Here is a 25,464-nt window from a genome sequence, read left to right as displayed (position 1 = left end):
GTGACGTAACACAACCAACAACCAATAGATGAGCAAATGAAAGGCTCCTGGTTCGAGACCGGACAGTAAAATCCACTTCCACAGGATAAAGTAACATCACAGTAATGTTAGTAAGCTCGGTCCTAAATAAAAATATAGTGATGTCATATATTTACGGCCACAAGCTGGATTTTTGCTGGCGCTGTCTCTTAGTAAAGAGAACAGTATAGAGACCCGGATACAATTTATGAATAAATGTATACATAAATAAGTAATAAATAATTCATGATAATGTATGACTGACTAAATGAAAGTTGATAGAGCTGATAAATATAATTATTCAATTAAACAGATTATAATTAAATAGGACCTAAATGTATATCATGAATTCATTTCTAAATAACTCTTTCCTTTAGTCTTCCTTGCATCTATTTTTACTGTAAAATAGTCAACTTTTCATGTCAGAAAAACAGAAACCCTTTTTCAGCTTTGTGAGGGGCATTTTGTGGCGTCTTCTCTTCTTTTTGTTGTTGTTTATTTCACCACAAACCACTGCATGAGAGAGCATGATGGGGAAAAAATGCATGGTAGGAAATGCTAAAAGAATCTAGTTGTAGTCTTGTAAATAGTTACCCTGCAAGATTCACAGTCTGTCTAAAATCTCAGTCTGAGACTAAAAACTCAAAATCTTGGGGCGCCCCGGTAGCATACCTGGTGGAGCGTGTACCATAGAGGCTTTGACCTCGCAAGCGGGCAGCCCGGGTTCGAGTCTGACTCGGAGCCCTTTTCTGCATGTCTTCCCCTCTGTCTCCCCCTTTCACTCTCTCTCACACTATCAAATAAAAGCCTTGAAAAATGGCCAAAAAATATCTTTAAAAAAACCCAAACTTAAAATCTTTAGATATGAGCAGGTGTGAGCCTAGAGTTTTCCGGGAGTCTTTTCCAAATCTTTTCAAAGTCCTCTGATGTATAGGTACAAGGACAATTTTGACTATAAACTGAGTATTGTAGTCTTACTGACTGGTATGGGGTGTTCTCGAGCGCAATTAAATGCCCTGCCCTTGATTGCTCCATTGACAACACCTGCTGTGGTTACGTTTGATTAGTGTAGTTGTAATCAAGACCAGACCTCAAGCGTTCAGCTTTTAACACTGCCTGTGGAGGATAATTCAGCATTTGCCACACTGCTAAGGCAATCTGTCAGTCTGCAGTGTTTCTTCATTGTTCCGATGGCGTTGACAGAGAGCAGGGGCAGGAAGAGTTTACTATGTTTAGGACTTGTTGTGGTTTCTAGTTTGTTTTGCCTTTGCACACCACTGACTAAGCTTAAGGCATTGGATAAATTAGGAGGAAACTTCACACTTAGCAAAGATCACGCTAAAGGAAAACTCTTAATTGGGCAAAATTCTCTGCAACATGGTGAACTCAAAGGAACCAAGGCTACAAAGAACTTCCTGCATGATGATCCAGATTACCAAGATGACATGGGTAAGTTAAAGTGAAATTCTTATTACAACCCAGCTCAAAATGCACCACAAAAGCTGTTAACCCTCATTCATTGTTTTGTCCTAAACACGTATTGTATACCTGTTTTGACCTTTTGGTTTGTTGTAGAACTGTTAAATTTCATACCTGTATACCTATTTGAACTTAAACAAAACTTTATTTTTAAAAGGTTGGGGGCATTACAACCAACCTCAAGGACAGGATTATGTCTTAAAACCCAATTTGACACCAGGCAGTGCAGCAGTGGACAGACTCCTAAAAATGGAACCAAAAGTTGAATGTACAGGAGACTCCATGAAGCTTCAAGTCCAAGATGCCGCTTCTACACCTGGATCTCTGTTATTTGTGGACAGGGGTAAGTTTAGCAGAGGTGGACTCAGGCTGTTTGAGGGGCAGGGGTGGAAAAGGTCATCAGCTGCATGTGGTGGGCCACCAGCGGGCAAAGTTTTCTAGCATGGGCAGTCAGCATCAATTTTAAGGTCACCCATAAGCAGTGGTGGGCTTTTGAGGCTTTTGAGGCTATGATTGTACTTTTTACTCCACTACATTAAGCTGTCACTTTTCAGCTTGAGATTTATCATTAAAACATGATCAAGTGACATTTGTTTAAATTAAACCTCATAACTGTATATAAAGAATAAAAATAGTTTATGTTTACATAATGCATCAATAATATTGCAATTTTTTGTATTATATATATATATATAAATAAATAATTTCTCTAAGGGGTGGGATTTGTCAATGATTAACGTTGATTTAACTACATTTTTTTTTTGTGCAGTGTCAAATAGAAATGCAAATCTTTCCCACTTTCACTGAAAATATTTATTTAACCAACATCACTCCTGATAATAACAGCCTCTAGCAAACTCTTGTAGATTTAAAGTTATGTAAATAAAGAATTTATTAGGCTATGGATTCGCTAGCTTGTCAAAACTGGTTATTTTGTCAGAGATCGTCTGAAGCAAAACGGTAGTGGAGTAATTCACTATAGCGTAACATTAGCTTTTTACATCTGTCAGCTGCATTAACGCTTCAAACATAATAAAAGTGTTTTTCATTTGTTAAGATTATTGTACTGAACAAAATGCGTTAGAATCATGTTTGCAACAGAGCTTATTTTCTGCAATGATCCAAAATCCAATGCAAAAATCCCATAGGCGAAGTTTCAATAGACTCCATGGTGAGGCTATTTCCGGGTTGTCATGTCATTTTGTTTTCTCTCTATAGCGTCGTATCGCCCAGCCCTACTGGATTTTAAATGCTAGGAATAACCAGCTTAGACAAAATGATCGAAACATGAAAAGTCAAAAATGTCCCATTCATTCTGCATAAGAAGTACTTTTACTTCAGTAAATCTGAATGCAGGACTTTTACTTGTAGTGGAGTCATTCCACAGTGTGGTATTAGTACTTTTACTTCAGTAAGGGATCTGGATACTACTTCCACCACTGTCTATAAGTAAATTAGCATCTCTAAAGGAACTCTAAATGACACTTTATCATGTTTTCTTCACTGAAAAGGCACCCTAGCAGGTTTTGAATGTATGGGGGCACCCCCTCCCTGATTTCACCAGTGGTTTACAGTCTCTTGTGGAGTCATAAAATTACAGTTCTGTCTTTTATACTGTGCAAAATGCAATGAAGTATTTATAAAGCAAGTTAATGCAGTTTATTAAACCCCCTTTCCTTTACTCGGTTTACTCAGGAAGTTTGTCTCCTTTGCCACTGTCCAAGTTGCCACCAAGCTGTGGTTACAACATCCAGTCAACACAGAAAGCTTTGGTCTTAGTTGCACCCTATGATGGTTGCTTTGTTGCTCTTGAGGTGAGTTAGTTTTTTTTAATTGAGAAGGCACTGCCCACTTGAACAATGTAAAATTGTAGCATTTTGCTTTCTGCTTTTAGGAGGATAGCTATGTTCTCCCATTACGTTGGTGGGGGATACCAGTGAGGATGTCGTGCCCCCTGATGACGCAGTCTTCACCTAACCCTCCAATGGTCACCTGCCACGCTCAGGGCATGATTGTGAAAACAGGATGGACAGTCTCTGTCGCAAAAATTTACGTTAAATGTACGTTTTTGCCTTTTTTTTTTTTTTTTTTTTTTAAACATTTATTGATTTTTGTGTTAATATAACATCATCTAACAACCAAAACTTCACAAACATATGGCAGCAAGGAAATAATACTCAAAATATCAATAATACTGAAAAGGATCAAAACAAATGAATAAGCAAATAAATGTAGATAACAAAAAATAAATAACAAAAACGTATAAATAAAATGAAAAAAAAAATAAATAAATAAATAATTAAACTGTGACGAGTATTCTTACAGGTTACATTCCCAACAACAAATTAGATATTTTTCATTATCTTATTTTCCCACCGCCTCCTCCATATCTCCATTCCTCAGCAGTTCCAGAAATATTTTCCAAATATTATAAAATTCAGAAGCCCTCTTTCTAACAATATAGGTAAGTTTTCCAAGAGGCAAACTCGATGTTAAGTTATTTAACCAGTGTTTAAAAGACCTATCTCACTTTGTTGGCATAACATCTTCTGCCAAAGGTGTAACAAACAACAAATAATGGCTACATCAATTTGGTTTTGTCAGGGTGCTTTTGTTCATCACTGTTGAAGTGAAACCTGTGCTTTTTCCTTCTATTCCATGTCAGATTGGCTGCAGTGGGAAAAGTCTAAAACTCTAAAGCACAAAGCATAAGTCAGTCTGGTGCAGTGCAATATTTGCTGGATGGTGAGGTTTAGTTATCTTGGGAGACAATAACTTATCCAGAGCCTCTTGGTAACAAATGTTTGACTATTATCTTTAGCTATCCCATAGCTTTCTACTACCAGGTTAATTCTCGATTCAGTTTTTAAAAGGAAACTATCCTTCTGATTCCAAAATTGCCCAGGTTTTCTCAATTTTACTTGATTCAATTTTGAGCCCTAAAGGTGCATTATGCAATTCGAGAGAAAGCATTAAATTTGCATTCCTGGTATAGAAGGATAACTTATTGAAGCAAGCTATGATGACATGATATTTACACTGGCATTTAATTCATTTGGAGAGGAAAAGCTGTGACTATATGTCTGTTTACTTTTTTCAAAGTGTACTTGCGTATAACTTTATGTTTACAGTGACTGGTAAATGGGAGCCACTGATGAAGGCATCATCCAGATGTGGGTTCAGTGTAGTTGAACATCCTGAAGGCGTGGTCATCTCTGTTCACTATGCACCCTGCCTGGAGAAAAATGTACGAAGCCTATTTGTTTGATTCTTGAAAAGCCCCCTTTTAAACAAATGTTATATAATTACTTTTTATTTGTTCCAGGATGGAATGTATATCCTTGAATTGGCTGGAGATGAAGAAACTAAAATTTCCTGTCCATCGCTCTCACCAGTTCAAACAGAACACACAAAAAGTCCAGTGAGTGGTCCACAACAGCAAATTGAAATGCCAAGCAAAGGGGTGTATCTGCCCACCCCTTCTCTGATAATACCTGCTGTTACCCAGGTACCAGCTTTTCCAAAGTATCCAGAGGCACCTAATCCCAATCAAGGGCCAAAAGATATTAATGTCCCACAGTCTCCTTATTACCCCAATTTCTTTTACCAATACCCTGCAAAACCAGACTCTGAACTTACACCTACTACACAACTATATCCTCCTAAGGCTGAAAATCCCCCTACATTGCCACCAGGAACTAAACCACAGCTGCCAGCATCTGGGGCTCCCCAAGCAAAACCAGTACCTCAACAGCCACCAAAGACAGGGGTAGAAAGGCTGGTAGATATCCTTAAAAACTGTGTACCTCTGCAAGAGCCTGAAAAGCCAACTGTTGCTCTAAAACCTCCACAGCCTGAAGTCCCTCAGGGCCAAGTTCAGCAGCCATTCTACCCTCAGCCAGATCCTGAAAAGCCAACTTGTGCTTCAAAACCTCCACAGCCTGAAGCCCCCCAGGGTCAAATTCACCAGCCATTCTACCCCTACCCTTGGCCAAAACCTGAAAAGCCAACTTCTGCTCCAAAACTTCCACACCCTGAAGCCCCTCAGGGCCAAGTTCACCAGCCATTCTACCCCTGGCCTCTGCCAGAGCCTGAAAAGCCAACTTCTGCTCCAAAACCTCAACAGCCTGAAGCCCCACAGGGCCAGGTTCACCAGCAGTTCCACCCCTGGTTTTGGCAGGGGCCTGAAAAGCCAACTTCTGCTCCAAAACCTCCACAACCTGAAGCCCCCCCGGGCCAAGTTCAACAGCCATTCTACCCCTACCCTCAGCCAGAGCCTGAAAAGCCAACTTCTGCTCCAAAACTTCCACAGCCTGAAGCCCCTCAGGGTCAAGTTCACCAGCCATTCTACCCCCGGCCTCTGCCAGAGCCTAAGAAGACAACTTCTGCTCCTAAACCTCAACAGCCTGAAGCCCCACAGGGTCAGGTTCACCAGCAATTCCACCCCTGGTTTTGGCAGGGGCCTGAAAAGCCAACTTCTGCTCCAAAACTTCCACAGCCTGAAGCCCCTCAGGGCCAAGTTCACCAGCCATTCTACCCCCGGCCTCTGCCAGAGCCTAAGAAGACAACTTCTGCTCCTAAACCTCAACAGCCTGAAGCCCCACAGGGTCAGGTTCACCAGCAATACCATCCCTGGTTTTGGCAGGGGCCTGAAAAGCCAACTTCTGCTCCAAAACTTCCACAGCCTGAAGCCCCTCAGGGCCAAGTTCACCAGGCATTCTACCCTCAGCCAGAACCTGAAAAGCCAACTTCTTCTCCAAAACTTCCACAGCCTGAAGCCCCTCAGGGCCAAGTTCACCAGCAATTCTACCCTCAGCCACAACCTGAAAAGCCAACTTCTGCTCCAAAACTTCCACAGCCTGAAGCCCCTCAGGGCCAAGTTCACCAGGCATTCTTCCCCTGGCCTCCGCCAGAGCCTAAGAAGACAACTTCTGCTCCCAAACCTCAACAGCCTGAAGCCCCACAGGGCCAGGTTCACCAGCAATTCCACCCCTGGTTTTGGCAGGGGCCTGAAAAGCCAACTTCTGCTCCAAAACTTCCACAGCCTGAAGCCCCTCAGGGCCAAGTTCACCAGGCATTCTACCCTCAGCCAGAACCTGAAAAGCCAACTTCTGCTTCAAAACTCCCACAGCCTGAAGCCCCTCAGGGTCAAGTTCACCAGCCATTCTACCCCCGGCCTCTGCCAGAGCCTAAGAAGACAACTACTGCTCCTAAACCTCAACAGCCGGAAGCCCCACAGGGTCAGGTTCACCAGCAATTCCACCCCTGGTTTTGGCAGGGGCCTGAAAAGCCAACTTCTGCTCCAAAACTTCCACAGCCTGAAGCCCCTCAGGGCCAAGTTCACCAGCCATTCTACCCCCGGCCTCTACCAGAGCCTAAGAAGACAACTTCTGCTCCTAAACCTCAACAGCCTGAAGCCCCACAGGGTCAGGTTCACCAGCAATTCCACCCCTGGTTTTGGCAGGGGCCTGAAAAGCCAACTTCTGCTCCAAAACTTCCACAGCCTGAAGCCCCTCAGGGCCAAGTTCACCAGCAATTCTACCCTCAGCCACAACCTGAAAAGCCAACTTCTGCTCCAAAACTTCCACAGCCTGAAGCCCCTCAGGGCCAAGTTCACCAGGCATTCTTCCCCTGGCCTCCGCCAGAGCCTAAGAAGACAACTTCTGCTCCCAAACCTCAACAGCCTGAAGCCCCACAGGGCCAGGTTCACCAGCAATTCCACCCCTGGTTTTGGCAGGGGCCTGAAAAGCCAACTTCTGCTTCAAAACTGCCATTCTACCCCCACCCTCAGCCAGAGCCTGAAAAGCCAACTTCTGCTCCAAAACCTCCACAGCCCGAAGCCCCGCAGGGTCAGGTTCACCAGCAATTCCACCCCTGGTTTTGGCAGGGGCCTGAAAAGCCAACTTCTGCTCCAAAATCACCACAGACTGAAGCTCCTCAGGGCCAAGTTCACCAGCCATTCTACCCTCGGCCAGAGCCTGAAAAGCCAACTTCTGCTCCAAAACCTCCACAGCCCGAAGCCCCGCAGGGTCAGGTTCACCAGCAATTCCACCCCTGGTTTTGGCAGGGGCCTGAAAAGCCAACTTCTGCTCCAAAATCACCACAGACTGAAGCTCCTCAGGGCCAAGTTCACCAGCCATTCTACCCTACAGGACAAGTACATGAACCTCTGTACCCTCAACCACCGAGGATACCAGGTGCTGGAGCAAATGGTGGACCACAACAAGTCATAACTCACACAAAGGATCAAACCACCGCACAATCCATCCCACAAACCCTTCAACCGGGCTCTCCTTATATGCCACCTGTGAACTGCCCTGAGATTTGTCCATCTGGAATTTCTAATTGTTGTCCACAAATTTATTTTCATCAACATATACATCAAATTATCCCTGTTGGACTCGGTAGTAAAGATGGACCTTTACTCTATCCGGTAATGCCAATCCTCCCTTCAATGGCATATTCTGGATTTGGCAATGGCGTTGGTTCTGCTATTGCTCAAAAGCCAACTGAAGCTAAAATACAAACTATCACAACTGCACCCGTTTCATTCCGGTCCATTTCATCTGGAAATGAGAAGCTCCCATATCTCCGGCCACCACATGGGAACCCTGCTACAGTACACCAAAATCCCAGCAAGTCTACAAATCCTGAACAGTCAAACTCTTTTTATATAAGAAATTCATATGCTGAGTCATATGTACCACCAAATCAGGATTTGCATAGACAACCATCTGACAAAAAGGCCAGCGAATTTAAACGGCCAATGCATCCTAACTTCCAAAGTGATAGGCTTCTGGTCCCTTACTCCATGCTACAAGATGCTCAAGCACAAACTTATGACAAGTCAATAGCTGCTGTAAATGTCTCTCAACCACAGCCATTTTTAAGTGACACAAAGAAATCCACTAAACAAGAACAAACTTTGCAATCCTTATCTGAACCAAAGAGTTTTGTGCTGCTACAGCATGGCCCACCAGGTAGGGAGCCTGACGTGTTCCATGAGTCTCCACTGTCAACTGCAAACTTCCTTGCACAAAATCCAGCAAGGAATAACCTTGGCAAACCCACACATCCTCAGCCCCAGGACCCCTCTGTCAGCGTGGCACATTTAAACCCTAAATTTAAAGACTTCTGGAGGCCCATGACACCTCTAGGCTCTGACCAAAGGGTTCCAGCCCATGTTCCTGGGAATGCATTTCAATGAAGGAACTATGTTGCCCACCAAGCAAATGGTATGTTGTTGTGAAGCAGTTCATCCAAATATTTAAAATGCATATTTTTCCTCTTACCTGTAGTAGTATTATGTATCAATCTACATGGTTTTGGTGCAAGTTTTGGAGATCATCAGCTGCAGAGATGTCAGCCTTCTCTTGAATGTAATGGATCTAGCTTGACATGCAGTGTTCAAAGCACCAAAAAACGCATTTGAGAAAATCAACAGTAATGCTTGTTTCCAGAAATCATGGCTCACTACTCTAAATAATTCACAAAACTTGTCGAGCAGTTTCATGTTGAAACTTTTAACATGCATGATACTATTCACAACAGGATCTGTGGATTATAATGAGTGACCGGGGTCATGATTTCAACATTGCAGCTGAGTTCTTCAAATTTACTTTTATTTTATTTTTATTTGCGCTTTGAACACCGCAAGCTGAGTGCCACTTACACTATATTTGAGAAAAGCCCACATTTCTATGGCAGATATGTCCATAATTTGGCAACTCGCACCAAAATGATCTGGATTAAACAATGGCACTGCAGGTAAAATTTTTCATTATGGAGTTTTTGGAACTTTTTAACCCAGTCTTTGGGACTGATGTTTGTATCTTGCAGGACTGAACCAACCCATTGAGACTGACTGTGGAAACCGGGTGAAAAAATGTTGCCTTCAATGTGAATAAACAATTGAAACAGAGCACCCAAACTACTAATTCTTTCATTCAAAAGTGTTTCAGTGTGTGGGTGTAAAAGCAGAATGTTGGCAGTCATCTTGTGTATTTTTTATTTGACTAGTTTAAAAGTTTACAGATTACACTTATTTGCTGGCATCATATCCACCATTTAGAATGAAGAGGTCAATAAGGGCAATGCACCTTATTTGTTTTGCTTATTTTGCCTTGCCATGAACTGGTACTTCCTGAACATTGACCCATTCATGTAAATACTTACTAGAATTAATCAACAGTGGCTTCTAAGTACAACCCTGAAATTATTTTGTGCTTTGTAAAATATTACCTGGCTAAAAAACCTTTTTCCTTTTTTGAACATGTATCAAAACGTATTGGTGACTACTAAATTTTAAATGCATTTCTGCAACATAACATGAACTAACATGACAAGCTTAACCAGGGGTGTCAATCCAGGAAAGGGCTAAGTGGCTGCAGGTTTTCATTCCAACCAAGCGGGAGCACACATGACTCCACTCATCTAATCACCTGAGCTGTCTTCACTTGTTTGATTTGTTGTATCAGGTGTGCTCTTGCTAGGTTTGAACAAAAACCTGCAGCCACTTGGCCCTTTCCTGGATCAGTTTGACACCCCTGCGATAAACCTTTGGATGTTAAAAGAATTTCATCACTTGAGAAATGTTGAATGGGTCCAAATCTGACTTTTTTTTTTTTCTTTGCAATGCTTTTTTTAGGGCTAGTGTTAGGGAAAATGTATTCATGGAAATGTCATTGGGTTCACAGGAATGTCATTGCCCGCAGTCAACACCAGTGGCAAACAGGACTTTGTTTCGCAAAAGCTTTTAAGGATGTGGCATGAATGATTAATTGCATTTCGGTACCAGTGTGCTTATTCTGTGTAGAGGGCTTATCAGTGTGTCCCCATCAAACCGGTAAAAGGCCTTGGGTAACTCTCTATACTTCATTGACAAGTTAGTGTTGTGGGGCATGAAGTCTCAAACGGAGTACCAGGGGTGACTTTATATCCTGCAAGGGGGTGCTTAAGACTGGCTCCACTTTGGCTGTTGGGTCAGGGGCATTCAGGGCGAAGGTTGGGGCAGAGAGCCCTGCTTTGGCTCATTGGAGCTCTCTGAAGGCAGTTTTAGGACTGGAGAGCCAGGGTTAGGGGCTTTGGGTTAAGCTCATGGGGCTGAGGGCCCTGCCTGACCCACTGGAGTTCATTGGGATAGACTCTGTATTGGCTGAGAGCTGTCCCTGGGCATATAGAGCCTGCTGTTTGTATTTTTGTTAATTCAGAAAAATGGAACAGAGTTTGTTTGTTCCTTCATGAAAACTTATCTCCGAAATCTGATCTTTAATCATAATTTTTGCCTCAACTGAGTGCATTATTTCTTTGTTTCAATGCATTTTAAGGGATCCAATGATGACAAACATACCAAGACAAAAACATGAGAACACAAAAAGCTTTTACTTAAGAGATTTATTCAGCAGCATATGATGTAAATCCTTATTCATTTTACAGAAATGTCAAAGTATTTCAAATATTGGATTATTCCTTGTCATATCGTATTGGTCTTACGTCTACCTAACAACACAGGACACGCTCATTTTAAAAAGTCATATTACTCCAATGTCAGTTTAGCTGGAGGAAGCAAGGTTATAGTCTGTGGGAGCTGAACACTTAGAAGAATCTAACCCTTCCTGGGCACACTGGCACAAGAGGAATGGGTATTTGAATCACAGGGGCATCAACCACAGGGGCATCAACCACTACATCTCTCTTCACCACACTAAGCGGGACCTCAGCACTCACTGAGGAATCTGAGGCCGAGCCAGAATCAACAGCTGGAGCTGGATCAGCAGGTGCAGCAGGATCAGCAGGTGCAGCTGGATCAGCAGGTGCAGCTGGATCGGCGGCAGCTGGACCTGCGGCAGCTGGATCGGCAGGTGCAGCTGCTGCAGGGGCTACAGGTACAACTTCAGCTGACTCTGCTGACTCTGCAGAGAGAAGGCCGCTCAGATGAGGGTCGTGGAGAGCAGTCAGTTTGTGGTGCCTCAGACCGTGCTTGGTTGGAATGCTGCCTATGTGGACTGATGGTTGTGGGGCAGGAGCTGCAGGTGCAGTGCTGTTGGCATCTACAACAGGCATCTGAAAAAGTGTATGCATCAGCAGAGATTCAGAAGTAAAGATTCTGTCCAATTTCTGACCGAAAATCATCTTACCAGAGTTGCAAACATCTTGCAGTCCACACTGTGTTTAATGCTCAAACCACTGGCGGTACAAACACCACGTGTCTGGTGGAGAAAAGAAAAACATGATTTTTAACTATTTTTGTTTTGTTTTTGAGCTTTGGTGATAAGATTTATCATTTTATACTGTTGTTAACTTATGAGCAAAAAATTATAAATATAAATGATTCCAATGATAATTTAATAACAATACATTTTATTTAGAAGGCACCTTTCTTGGCACTTAAGGAAACCGTACAAAAAGGACAGAAAAAAAAACAAAACAAGAAATTGGGAACAATACAATAGATTGGACAGAGCAATTGTCATCAGAGGGAATAGGCAGTTTTAAACAGATGTGTTTTGAATTGTGATTTGAAATGGGGGAGTGAGTCAATGTTTCTGAGTTGGCGTGGTAATGAATTTAGAGCAACAACTCTTCCCTTTTCCTGAAAAATGTTGACATTTTTTGTGGAAAACTAAACTGGTGCTTTGTGTACTTACAGCCATGGCGTCATTCAAGGGCACGCAGGGATCTTCAGTGCAATTGGCCTCAACTACAACATATTCTACGAAATAGGTAGGCCCACCAGACACAATCTGAAACAAGGTATTGAGAAGTATTTGTGTACCGACAGACACATTAAAACATGTAGGTGCATTAAAAAACCCACAAAACAGATTATGTTTGGGCTCACCTGTGCTGACATCCTTCCAACTTGCAATAAAGTGTACGTTATGTTCACAGTCATGTTATTAACGGTTGCCAGAGAGGCATGGACCAAGTCCAGCCCCTTGGTGTCATTTAGGGGAAGAAGGGTTGGACAGCCAAGGCAAAGGTCCTCTGTTGATTCTATAATTCATAAAACAAAAAGACACATTTAGGTTTCTGTGCGTAGGGAGGCATCATTTAAACGCACATGTGTTCAGAGTGTGAGGTGAAGTTTTTTACCTTCTGTTTTACACTTGAAGGCTGTGACAGTCAGAACTCCGCCCACCTTCGTCATCACCACGTCACAGTCTCCTTCTACGGCCTGATTGGAAACAAAAACGTCATTGTTATTATCATAACTGTCTCATTATTATATCCTAAAATGATCTTGAATTTTGTTTGGGTTCTTGTTACTCAAGTACGAGAGCTTCTGTGCGCTAACGGTACTCACCGTCAACATTTTTGGCCTGACTGTGCAGTTGGCAAGAGGTGTGGGATCAAACACGTGACAGTCTGTCTCCAGCAGGTCAACTTCCAGCAGATATATGTCGGCCCCATCAGGCTGAGGAGAAACACAATGAAACATTCATTTATTTTGATTGTACAGCATCAGACAGTTATTTGAAATAATTCTGCTATGTCGACAAACATGCATATGTAATTTCAAATGATAATGAAAACAGAGCATAGTTGAAAAATTGATTTAGAATTCATGATTCTGCAAATGTCTGCATGCAGACACAATTTTTAGGAATACACTTGTTTTTTAATTGGAGTGCTGACAAAATATATATACACAATTCAGGAGATTCAGTGGTTGAGGACTGAACAAGTGCCCACACTAAATTACACTACTTAGTATAGTTTATATATATATATATATATATATATATATATATATATATATATATATAAAATCAAATACTTAATATCAGTTATGTTAGGTTCCCCCTGGCATTTTACCAATTTTCTTGTTATATATATTTGTTATTATATTTATTATTTATATTTGGTATTTATTCATTTATTTTTTATTAATTGTAATAGTAATATTATTTATTTATTTTTTCCCCTTGTTCCTACAAAGTTACACCTTCACACTCGCAGTTTATTCTTTTTTAAATGATTTGATCCTTTTATGGAGTGGCCATGAGGAAATAAGTGTGCGGGGTATTTTGTTATGCACTGCATCCACCTAAAAGTTGAACAACAGGAGGCAGAGAAAGGGGTAATTATCTATATTAATACAAACTCAACCCCTGCCCATTTACCTTAGTGTAGATCTTGATGTCTTCGATCCTGTTCAGTGCATACTTGTAGCCGTGAGTGTGCTGGGCGTTGAGGTAATCCTGAGCCACCAGAGCAGCTTCCTCTGCCTCGGGGGAGTCGCACAGAGGTCGCACCACATTGACCTGAGCCCACGTCCCCACCAATAGTCCCAGAACCACAGTGATGCCCAGGAGCTTCATTTCTGCGAGAGATGCACAATCGAGCGAGAAGTATCAGAGCAGTGGAGCAGATGAGGGTAAGGAGGAGAGGAAGAGCTGGAGCAGGCTTGGGTGTATATATCCTGTACTTTAAACAGGAAAACAGAGCCAAGTTAAACACCGTGTACATCCCTCCTGACTCCTGCGTCACACGTGGGTCCGACTCTGTTTTAGGATTGCTGCCAAAACAAATGTAAGCTGAAAAAGTCTGGGGTGGGATGAGAGTTCAAATCAGTGATTGTTCACAGCGACAAGACATCTAGAAACACCTCATTCTATCTGTGGTTTCCAGTCGACAGCTGTGCCACATCTGACACCAATGTTTCTTGAATATAATATCATAGGAAACGTGCAGATCTTCATGTTCAAAACACCAATATTGTGTAACCGGCTGTCAGTGTGGACTCAGTGACTTGTTCAATGACACTTTAGCAAAAAGGATATTTGCCAACAGGAGGGACATAGTTGAGGGACAGGGACAGTCATCGCTGCCGCCCACATGTTTGCTCTGTGTTGCACCGTTTGCACAAGTGTCGCTCCAGGTCAGGACCAGGCCTACTCACAGACGCTGATGCAAGAATTACTAGTAAAAAAAATCTCCCTTTTATAGCTTTTGTCTTCATCTTTCGGTTTACTTTTCTATTTTTCATCCTATACATGATGATTTCCAACTCCTCTAGAATTCTTTTTAAGACAGTATGAAGTTTCATTTGTAGGCATTGAGACACCTGATGTGCACGTTTAACACTGGTTTTAAGGACAGTTATCCCTACATGTCCTGGGTATCGGTGCTGCATTGGCTGGTTCAGCAGACATTTCGAAATCATAACAAGTTGTGATAAGAATGGTAAGCACATGGTCTTCCTTTGTGACGTTAATAAGATAATAAAAAGAACAATTTGGCTTTGATAAATGACAAGGCTGTAGTCATGACCAACTGAATTGAGTCCAAGTCAAATCAGAGATCGGGTTCAGTCTAGTCTGAGCAGATGTAGTCCTGTTCATGGCCATAACAGGCAGTCTTTTCAATATAATGTGATTAAGGAGTTAGGATAGATGAAAATAATCTATTTATAAACAAGATTGATCTATCTTCTGACAACTAACTTATCTAATTGCCAAGACCAAGACATTTTAGAGTCCAACCAGGCATGAGCCCAAGACAAGTGCAAGACAAAAAAGTGGTCAATTAGGTCTTTCAACTGGGGAAGTTTCATAGTCCAATCTAATATACCCTATTCACCTTTAGTGTCTTGCAAAATGTATGGAATCTGGATTTTTTTAATACTCTGAGTCAGAAATCTCTACTCCAGCAGCGCTTACATATACCAGACTATGTAGTTTAATTTCTTACTATATTCTAAAGATTATTATTTCAGAGGGGTTTGATCAAATATCATTCACACTGATTTATAGGACATTTTCTACATGACAAAAAATGTTGTTGTGTTTTTTTGGAGTGATAAAAAAGAGATATCCAAAGCCTTCGACTATAACATGTCAACAAAATAAAACAAGACTTTTTAACGTGGCTTTACCCACTGTTCAGATTTCTGTTCAGGAAATATTTATTAAGACAAGGCCTAATTTGCATATTTAAACATAAAACTAATTATTGTCTTAATGTAAGCAGTGGTGGAAAATAAATATTCAGATCCCTTACTTAAGTAAAAGTACTAGTACCCCATTGTGAATTTACTCCACTACAAGTAAAAGTCCTACATTCACAACTTACTGAAGAAAAAAGTACCAAAGTATCAGTGTCAAAATGATCAAATGTTCTTAAAGTTTTAAAAGTAAAAGTACTCTTTATGCAGAATGAACCCACTCAGATTATTAAATATATTGTAATTATATTATTTGATTATTTGTATTGATGCATTTATGTAAGCAGCATTTTACTGCTTACTACTTAATTTACTGTTATGAGGTTTAATTAAAAAATGTCTAATCACTTTAAATGTATCACGTTCTTCATATTAAATCTCAACTTGACTCCACTACATTTAGTTGAAAGCTTTAGTTACTTTTCAGATCGAGATTAAATATGAAAAACATGATCAATTTAAAGTGATTTGACACTTTTTAAATTAAACCTCATAACAGGAAATTAAGTAGATAAAATTAGTCCTGTCTTTACAAAATTAAAACGCTGCTTCCATAAATGCATATATCGGCACATATCGGTCTACCTCTAATATCTAGCCATTTTCCATGGTTTTCTTGATAATAACCAAAATCATTATCAAGAAAACCATGGAAAATGTCTTGATATCAGCTCTTAAATTAAACTCTAATCAGCTATTTTCGTTGGTATCATTATATTTGTCCAAACAAATGTACTTTTAGTTGTACCAGGCACTAAAATGAATTATGAGAAAACAAGGGTGGTCTAATATTTTTTTCCTGACTGTATGTCAACAATCTTCTGTTTCTCGGTGAAACCTGATTGGTCGGCGCAAGAGTGACGCATACCACACGCGACACTCAACGTGCAATGGATGGGATGCTAGGTGCGCTGCAGGTTGAGAGGGTCAAACAGTGTATAAATTCAAAGTATATTCATTCTGCGGTAAAGTAAACATGGAAGACCGTTATCATAAAATAGTTAATCCCTCTCCGAAGTGTCAGTGAGGCGAACGAGACAGTAACGGTAAGTTAAAGCAGTGAAAGCTAGCAGCTCACCATTTGTTCCCGTGTTGTTGTTTTCAGTAAACCTAGCCACGTTAGCTCATTTAGCAAAAGGCTATTTGCTTGGAAACACGTGTCGAGAACAAATCATACCCGACTGGTAAAACTGTGAGCCGTGTGTGGCCTCAAAGCCCGGAGGAATTAAATATTAATGTATGTTAACTCTGCTGTGTGGGAAATATGTGGCTCGAACATAGTGAAGGTTTAAACTGCTGTAAAAAAGCTTTGATAACGTTTTTTTTTTAAAGCATCCTTTTCAGTCTTCCCCAGCTTCTTGATTCTACTAAAACGTGTAAAAAAATAGTATTTACTACGTTACCTGTGCACACGTGACTGTCTGTTTTGTAAAAGCTGTAAAAGGAGCTTCCTAGTTGCAGTGACATGATCTACAGTCATGGAAAAAATGATTAGACCATCCATTGTTTTCTCTAATTTCTTGTTCATTTTAATGCCTGGTACAACTAAAAGAACATTTGTTTGGAGAAATATAATGATAACAACAAAAATAGCTCAGAGTTTAATTTAAGAGCTGATATCTAGCCATTCTCCATGGTTTTCTTGATAATGATTTTGGTTATTATCAAGTAAAAATTGAATTAGAGATGGAAAATACTGAAAATAATTAATGATATATACTACAGGCCAAAAGTTTGGAAGCAAGATCAAATTTGTTGAAAAAAGATCATAGTTTCATTGCTATACTTTGCAAGAAAATAAACGTGATTCTTATATAAAGAGTCACTTATTAGAACACATTTTACTATAATTATCAGGTATTTGGGTTTTTATTGCTTCGACTTTGTGTATCCTTCTTTCCTTAAAGTAATGTTTAAATCTGTACTCTTGTTTTCTGTCTGTGTCTGTGGGTTTGACTCTCATTGTGGAGAAATAAAAAGACTGAAGTGAGATGAATAGAGTGAGAATTTTCTCTTATTTGACAAAACAATTCTTGATTGAATTTAATTTTGTGTGCACAAAATGCAGTTAAACAGTTAAATCGCAATATATTGTACCGCACTGCTCACCATATTGCAGAATGCTTAAAATCACAATAATATTGTATCGGGATACAATCGTATTGTGGGGCCTCTGCTGATTCATGTCTCTAGTAAACTACCAGTATGTGTAACTTCTTTTAAAACTGAGATGATATGTTCTTTGCCTGTAATAACACTTTGATTCTGTATTGCAGCGGATGTTTGGACTATGCATTACTCTACTGAAGAAGGTGCCAGAAGCAGAAGTGAATAGAAAGACAGCAGATTAAGCTCTGAAAATCCTGTCATGACATTGTTGAGCCTTTAGCATCCAACACGAGTACAGTTGAATCAAAGAAACCTCAATCTAGATCTGAAACAGTCGTTAGAGACAGTGGACCATGGCCGAGACAAAATAAAATCCTGTTTCAGCTCTGTTGCATATCTGACTCAGACCTGCCCCTCCAGCTGAAAGGATACCCACAACACCTTGCTCTCATGTGACCCTCCATCATCTCCACTCTGATCATCTCTCCCAGATGCACCGAACACAGAACCACCGAAGCAAAGAGAAATACCTCAAAAGAAAGAAGGGGTTCCTGTCTTCAGTCAAGGGAGTCTCTCATCTCTCCAGGCGAGCCAAGAGACGCCTCTGTTGTAAATTACAGCTTTGGATGTGGAGGAAGCGGAGGGAGAGATGCGGTCTTGGGATTTTCAGAACAAAGAAAAGAGCGTGTGGGATCAGCTCCGGTCTCTGCCTCAGCGTGAAGACACAATCACAGAGAAATAAAAGCAAAGTCCCGTCATACCGCGCACCAAACACAGACAATCCTATCCGAACAGCAGCTCTCGGGTGTGACGCTGGAGGTTTGGAGGACTCACTCAGCCTCCCGAAGGAGGACTGTGAATCTGTCGGTGTGTCAGAAACCCTCACTGCTCCCAGTTCCTCCCAGAACCTGGTTTCTTCGGGTAACATCAGTCACACCGTGCCCACAGCGATGGTGCCGTCTCAGAGAACAGAAACCGCGGTGCAGCCCGGTGAAATGACCCACCCTTTAAAACTTTCTCACACTGTCAAACCCCCGCTGAGCTCACACAGCGATGCGTGTGTGTTAACTACACATTTTAGAGAACAGAGGACATTGACAGCAGCTCAAAGGCTTGAGGTTGACGGTCCGTTGGGACAGTTTACTGCTGTCCCTCCCGGTCAGGAAAAGGCTCCAAACAGAGACACTGATGAGAGAATCGCCAGTAAAAAGACGGCGTCTTCTCCAACTGATATCAGACTACTGAAAAAGGACATCCGTGGTATGTCTTTTTTACTTCTATGATTCTTTTTCCCATATCCGTGTTCTTGTTTTTTTGCGGCTGTTTAAGACGACAATGTTTTCACATTTCTCTAGAATTCCTCGAGGACTTCTACAGAATATATGGAAGTTTCATCCCATTACAGAAGAGTGACGTGTTGCGACACCTGGAGAGGAAGTTTAACACCGACTTCAGCGACAGGTAAACCTTTGGCAAAATCTGACTTAAATCTCATTGAATTATATTACTATAACGTTAACGAAGGAATTTATCGGTTAATTGCTATGTTTTTTTTTTACATACTCCAGTATGTATAAAACATCCATACATGGACAAAATAAAAGATAAATAAAAAATATATTAAAGTATTAACAATTTACAATATAAACAAGTAGTATTAACAATTAAAATAAAATAAAGGAACATATACAATTTAGACAGAGTCAGCATTTGGATATGGACCATTGAACAGAATATTGCGCATATAAATTAAATTATAGAAATATTGTACTGTGATTACATTGCAGTGATTGTCAGTTTTCTTGGTTGTAAATAGAACTGCAAAGTGTAAAACTTTCAAATCTGCTAGTAACTTTGTCACTGAAGGAGAGAAACAAGAGAGAGTGCTCTGATAAATGTTTTATTTTATTTTGAAACAGTATTCTGCCTTTCTGAGACTAGGATGGCCCTGCAGATTTGGATTTTGCAACAGTTTATTTATGCAGGTGCACGAAGGAAAATTATTTAAAGCACAAGTTATATTAACTTTCTATTAATAGTATTATTAATAGGCTGACGATCAAAATATCCATGGTTTGTTGAATACTTAGGTGCACATATGTAGCAGGAGTTTTGGGAGTCATCTCCCAAGAAATGTTACACATTTCAATAAAATACAATGCAATTTCACATTATTTTGGGCCATTATTATTATCACATCTCTGTACAAATAGTTGGTAAAGCTGCTGATAATAAACACCCAAAAAGGTTCAACCAAACTGGCTAAGAAGTCGACTGGGGACCAACTTCTATCATTAGATCTGCCCAAAGTCACTGAGTTAGTTTTGATGTTTTCACATTGTATTTCCGTCGGTTAACATTGGTTTGGTATCTGTAATGTTTATATCTTTGCACGTATTGTTTCGTGTTTTTCTACCTGTGCAGGAAGAACGCCATCTTCTCAGAAGTTACCAAATACAGAACGGCGATCGTTCAGAAGCCTGTTCCTTCCTTCCAGGTGGTCTACAAGAAACACACGCTGACAATGGAGGACTTGTCTACGCTGGCAGACCAGAACTGGCTCAATGACCAGGTGAACATCAAACTCAGCTGTTTCAGTTTTTCAACAATTGATGTGATGAAGAAGATTAGATCATCTCAAGAGGAGAAATTAGGTGTTGCAGCAGTTCAAAAACGGATACATATACAGATAAATGATGCGGTAGAAATATAGGAATAACAGAATAAATATACTAGGGAGATATGAACTGTACAAAAGCAAATAAAGACAAAGTTACAAGATAAAGTGGCATGGAGAGTCTGGTACACATGCAAACTGATAAATATTGTAAAATGTGTATTCTATACAGTATATTATAGTATTAAGTGTAAGATATAGCACAGGTGCAATGTGGTGGTAGTAGTTTTAGTAAAAATATAACGTAATGTACCTCGATTCCAAAAAGTTGGGAGATTGTCCAAAATGTAAATAAAGCAGAATGCAATAATTTTCTAATCCACTGTGACGTATATTCAATTGAAAACTGTACAAATTGGTATATTTTACTTTTTAAAGCCCACCTGTCTGCCAACAGCTAAGGATAGGGTTGGACCAAAAAAAAAAATTTTTTTTTTCTTACTGATGTGTTTTTGGTTGTGTTTTAGCCACATGCTACACAAGCACAACTGCAGAAATGCAATTAGTTTTATAGTTTAGTACAGCAAAAATAACAGAATGTCAGTAGTAATGAGAAATGGCAGATTACAGTATAGTATGTAGGTATAGTGTAATAAAAATGAAATAAGTATTAGTCTGGTATAATATGTAAAGATATATCAAATACGAGCCTGAATGTTTCTGCTGAATGTAACTGATATGTATGATTTTTTTCTGCTTTAAGGTCATGAACATGTACGGAGAACTGATCATGGAATCTGCACATCACAAGGTAAATTCTCGGTAGCATGTCTTCTCTAATTATAGTTGGGACACCAGAAAGGAATAGTTTTACTTTTCACTAGCCCCTTTCATAGTGCAGTTTCATGACGCGACATTTATGGCTCTGTAACGTTTCGCCTCCACTGTGAACGCACACAAAGCGGGATGCCGGGATCAAGTGATCCCACCAATTTTCCGCCTCCAGAGGTAGTCACAGAGGCGGAAAATTGGTGGGACTGTTGGAAGCGGGACCACGATGAACGGGCCGTCCTGGTAAGGCGGAATATTTGACGTTGCGCTTGATGTCTGACACACACCTCCCACTTAGCCCGACAGTCATCGAATCACTGTTCACTGTGGTCGCTGTTGCTTACTGTGCACAGCAAACAAACCGGCATCACTTACTGTGCACAGAGTTTCCAGTGCTTGTTGTAAACAAACGGAGGTCACTAATTGAACACATCCTGCTGCAGCACATACACACTGTACTGCTACAGAGCTAACTGTGTAGCCTATTAGCACTGTGCTACTGTAGCAGCACTGCAGCTGCTCTGTCGCTCCTCACTATCGCCTCCTCCCGCCTCATTCCGTGACACCAGACTGCACTATGAAAGTGCACGAATATCACGCCTTCGCTGGATCTCTATGAACGGCCTTAGGCGAAAAGCCGGCACAGATTTTTCCAGCAATATAGCGGGACATTTGCGGGACTGCCCTATGAAAGGGCCTACTGTCATGGCTGTATGCTGAATGTGAAACTACAGCCAGCAGCCAGTTAGCATTTAAAACTTTGGCCACATTTGACATAAACATCCAACTTTTGACCATTCTACGTAAGACCATAATACGTCCTCTTTAATCCACAAAGTAGTAAAAGTTGTGGTCTTACAAGGATATATGTGGGACTTTTTCGTGGTTGGACACAGACACAACAACTTCCTGGAGACAGGCAATCAGTGGATACAGGGGCTTTTTCCAAATGTCAGACTTTTTCTTCAGTTAGTCAATATAATGACAGAATCGCCCTATTTCTCTATCTTTAGCTCTATCTTAACGCTATAATTTTGAAAATGGTATTAGTGCTATCAGATCAGTTTTCAGTGTCACCCTGTGACAAACACATGAACCCTCACAAACCTAAATTACTGTAGTTTTATAATTGTTTATAATATTTTTTCCCTCCAACTCTTAGGTCCATTTTCACAACAGCTTCTTCCACAGGCAGCTCATGACTAAAGGATACGACGGAGTTAAGAGATGGACCAAACAGGTTAGCTCTAACATGAAAGGGGTGTGATCATTTCTCAGGTTTTTTTTTTTATATGGATAAAATAATAATGAGGTAAGAGTGATTTAACCCTGTCTTTGTTGCACAGGTAGATTTGTTTTCTAAGAGTTTGCTTCTGGTGCCGATCCACCTGGAGGTCCACTGGTGTCTGGTGACGGCTGATGTCGTGAAAAAGAAGATCTGCCTTTATGACTCTCAAGGGATCGCACTTCAGAAGGTTGCAAGGGTATGGTTGAGGTTTTCTTTTTATGATCTACATGAACATATCAGTTGCTTTTCCCTATTAAGTTTATCTTCAAGTCATCGTTTGTCTCTTTGCTTTACTTATAATAGAACATCCTGAAATACTTGATGAGAGAAGCAAAGGAGAAGAAGCAAGCAGCTTTTGAAAGCGGTTGGGCGGTGTCGTTTGATGAGGTATGTTTTGTTGCTGTTCTGGCCTAAAAGTAATGATGAACTACCTGAGGATAGGAACTAAACTGGCCTGCTGTGATGTCTTGTCTCCCCCTGCTGTCCTTTACAGATAATCCCACAACAGACCAATGAACATGACTGTGGAGTTTTTGTGCTGGAGGTACCAACATGCTTTTCAAACATTAACCCTTGTGCCTCACTAGGGACATTTTCAGCTTTACAGTTTTTAATGTTTCGATTATTTTGCTGGTTATTTTAAGCATTTAAAAATCCAGTAGGGCTGGGCGATATGACGCTATAGAGAGAAAACGAAATGACATGCCAACCCTGAAGTAGCATCACCAGGGAAGGGAATGATTAATTAATGATCGATTAATGGTCGTTAAGAATTTGGTTGATCAAGTGGAATTTTTAATCGATCTGTGTATTTTTTCATTTTAATTTTTATCTCTGACTGCGTATCAGTATCACTGAACTGAAACACGGCCGAGTGTTCAGTTCTGTGGCCGTACGTCAATAAGCCAATGAGCTGAGAATTAAGTTGGATAAAGCTACAGTTTGCAAACTAAAAGTTGCAATAACAATTATAAAACACAGAAATACAAGAGTAATAATTTAAGAAAAAATCTTATTGTATCAAACCTTGCTAGCATGAATTACAAGGTTTAATTTTATCCAAAATGTATTTAAACACAAAACACACTTAAATATGCAAGATTACTGTGAAAACTAACCTCATGCCTCTTTGGGGGCTAAACCATAAAACATTGAATTTCTTAACGTTATCTTTACAGTTTAATCTCACTTGAGTTAGTTTTACGATCAACAGGAAGTCTCTTTTCGTCCTTTCAAAATAAAAGCATCCATTATCAAAACAGGATTTTGCATGGTACTATGTATATATATATATTATTTTGAGCATGTATGCATGCAGCAATTAATCGATTAATTGATCGTTGACATTATAGATAATAGAGTTGGCAGGTTTCTTCCAAACGCCCATCCCTAAGCATCACCATGGGGTCTATTGAAAATTCACCTATGGGATTTTTGCATTGGATTTTGGATCATTGCAGAAAATAAACTCTGTGGCAAACACACGTTTCTGATGCTGACGTGTTTTGTTCAGCAGGATAATCTTCACAAATGAACACCACTTTTATTATGTTTGAAACGTAAATGCGAAATAGGCATTTTACAGAAATACTCAGTGACGGAGGTATTTATATATATATATATATTATTTTTTGCGTTTTCATAAAGAAAAGAAAAAACAGTGGTGTTATGCAAAGAAACTGGGATTTAAGAGGTTAAAATTCTAAAAAAAATAAAATAATATTTAGTAGTTATGATCAGAAGTGATGTTAGTTAAAACAACAACAACTCAATGAAACAGGAAAATATTATTTTTTATTATTTTATATTTATTTTACATGGACATTTTTATCCTCTAAGGACAGAGTGACATTTTTAAAGGGAGGCACATGGGTTAATATACATATGACTTCTATCATAGTGTTGTTTGAATAATCATACATGTATATAATACATACAAACTCTTATTTTCTATCTCTCTGACAGTATTCTAGATGCCTTGCTTTGGCCAAACCTCTGCAGTTTTCACAGAAGGACATACCAAAGATACGCAAAAGGATCTACAGAGAGCTGTGTGACTGTACGCTCCATGACCACGGCTGACGACCGTCTTACAGTTTTGTACGTGTGTTGCTGCTAATCTGTGCTGCTTCTCTTTAGGGTAGGAAATCAACAGCACACTCGTTAGCAGCGGTGCAGCAGCCTTACAGCACTGAGTGCACACGGCTGACCCCTGTAGTCTTATATCAGATGCACTGTCCATAATCCTTGTATGATTACTGTATTTATATGATCAATATTTAATCAGGCATGTTATTAAGAAAAAGATTCTTCATGTTCTCTGGAATTTACACATCTACAGTGCACCAATAGAGCCTTACAAATTGGACTGCCTGTTGAAATGTAATCTAATATAATAAAAGTGTGTTATTTCTTTTCTAATTAAGTATCCGTACACTTTATTTTGCACAATTTATCAGTCAAATTTTTTCTTTGTTTGACATGAGTAGAAGTTATGTGTGTTTTGTTTAAAAAAATGAAGTAGTTTGAGCTGGAATCGGTGTCCAAATTCATATTTTGTTTGGTTTTCATAATATGTCGGGCTACACGGTGGTCCTCACAGCAAGAGGGTGGCCGGTTCGACTCCAACCTGCGGCTCTTCTGTGTGGAGTTTGCATGTGTGGGTTCCCTCCAGCGTCCTCCCACAGTCCAAAAACTGTAGGTTTAATTGGTGACTCTAAATTTCCCGTAGTAGTGAATGAGAGTGTGAATGGATGTTTGTCTCCAGCCCCGGGAGACCATGGTGCGGATAAGCGGTTAAGGAGAATGAATGAATGCATAATAAAACTGTGTATATCACATTTCAAATAAAAAGAGACAGTTTTTAAACATCCAGCTTTTGTTTTTTTTCTAGTTTTCCCTGTACAGATCAGGCTCTGTATGCACTGCATGCAGAACAGCCTTTATGATTTACATGACATTAGGGTACAGACATATTTGTAAATACAGCTTTATACAGGTACACTATTCTGTGTGCGAGTGTGTCCCTGAACGGTTATAACACACACCGATCAGAACACAGTGCTCCATATATAAAGTGGAAATTTAAGGCACAAGACAAACTTTCTAATGTGAGGTTTTCAGTATGAGAACCAAGTGAAATGTGTAAATATATACTGTGATTTAATATGGAGC

The 25,464-nt window shown here is 40.2% G+C and overlaps 2 protein-coding genes across 2 annotated transcripts; one reads left to right on the top strand and one right to left on the bottom strand.

The window, feature by feature from the left end:
* Positions 1-10,875: 10,875 nt before the first annotated feature.
* LOC131980567 (alpha-2-HS-glycoprotein-like) lies at positions 10,876-13,895 on the bottom strand. The gene is made up of 7 exons (XM_059344822.1): positions 13,623-13,895; positions 12,803-12,913; positions 12,592-12,673; positions 12,338-12,492; positions 12,144-12,239; positions 11,634-11,705; positions 10,876-11,559 (listed from the first exon to the last, which is right to left on the bottom strand). Exons 1-7 carry the CDS (start codon positions 13,818-13,820, stop codon positions 11,092-11,094), a joined length of 1,182 nt encoding a protein of 393 aa, XP_059200805.1. The 5' UTR covers positions 13,821-13,895; the 3' UTR covers positions 10,876-11,091.
* Positions 13,896-16,332: 2,437 nt separating this feature from the next.
* Positions 16,333-24,711, top strand: LOC131981029 (sentrin-specific protease 5-like). The gene is made up of 10 exons (XM_059345319.1): positions 16,333-16,491; positions 17,722-18,814; positions 18,910-19,015; positions 19,979-20,126; positions 20,935-20,982; positions 22,165-22,242; positions 22,349-22,486; positions 22,594-22,677; positions 22,784-22,834; positions 24,256-24,711. Exons 2-10 carry the CDS (start codon positions 18,046-18,048, stop codon positions 24,370-24,372), a joined length of 1,539 nt encoding a protein of 512 aa, XP_059201302.1. The 5' UTR covers positions 16,333-16,491; positions 17,722-18,045; the 3' UTR covers positions 24,373-24,711.
* The last annotated feature ends 753 nt before the right edge of the window (positions 24,712-25,464 follow it).

The sequence above is a fragment of the Centropristis striata genome, chromosome 11, assembly GCF_030273125.1.
Source record: "Centropristis striata isolate RG_2023a ecotype Rhode Island chromosome 11, C.striata_1.0, whole genome shotgun sequence".
NCBI classification, from domain to species: domain Eukaryota; kingdom Metazoa; phylum Chordata; class Actinopteri; order Perciformes; family Serranidae; genus Centropristis; species Centropristis striata.
This window is presented reverse-complemented; position numbering and strand designations above follow the sequence as displayed.

Excerpts from the sequence above, each read along its gene's own strand:
- LOC131980567 (XM_059344822.1), bottom strand. The coding sequence starts at position 13,820 with ATGAAGCTCCTGGGCATCACTGTGGTTCTGGGACTATTGGTGGGGACG. Across the intron at positions 12,240-12,337 it reads TTGGAAGGATGTCAGCACAG|ATTGTGTCTGGTGGGCCTAC; the intron begins GTGAGCCCAAAC and ends ACCTTGTTTCAG. Across the intron at positions 11,706-12,143 it reads CCTTGAATGACGCCATGGCT|ACACGTGGTGTTTGTACCGC; the intron begins GTAAGTACACAA and ends TTTCTCCACCAG.
- LOC131981029 (XM_059345319.1), top strand. The coding sequence starts at position 18,046 with ATGCACCGAACACAGAACCACCGAAGCAAAGAGAAATACCTCAAAAGA. Across the intron at positions 20,983-22,164 it reads TGGAATCTGCACATCACAAG|GTCCATTTTCACAACAGCTT; the intron begins GTAAATTCTCGG and ends TCCAACTCTTAG. Across the intron at positions 22,678-22,783 it reads GGGCGGTGTCGTTTGATGAG|ATAATCCCACAACAGACCAA; the intron begins GTATGTTTTGTT and ends TGTCCTTTACAG.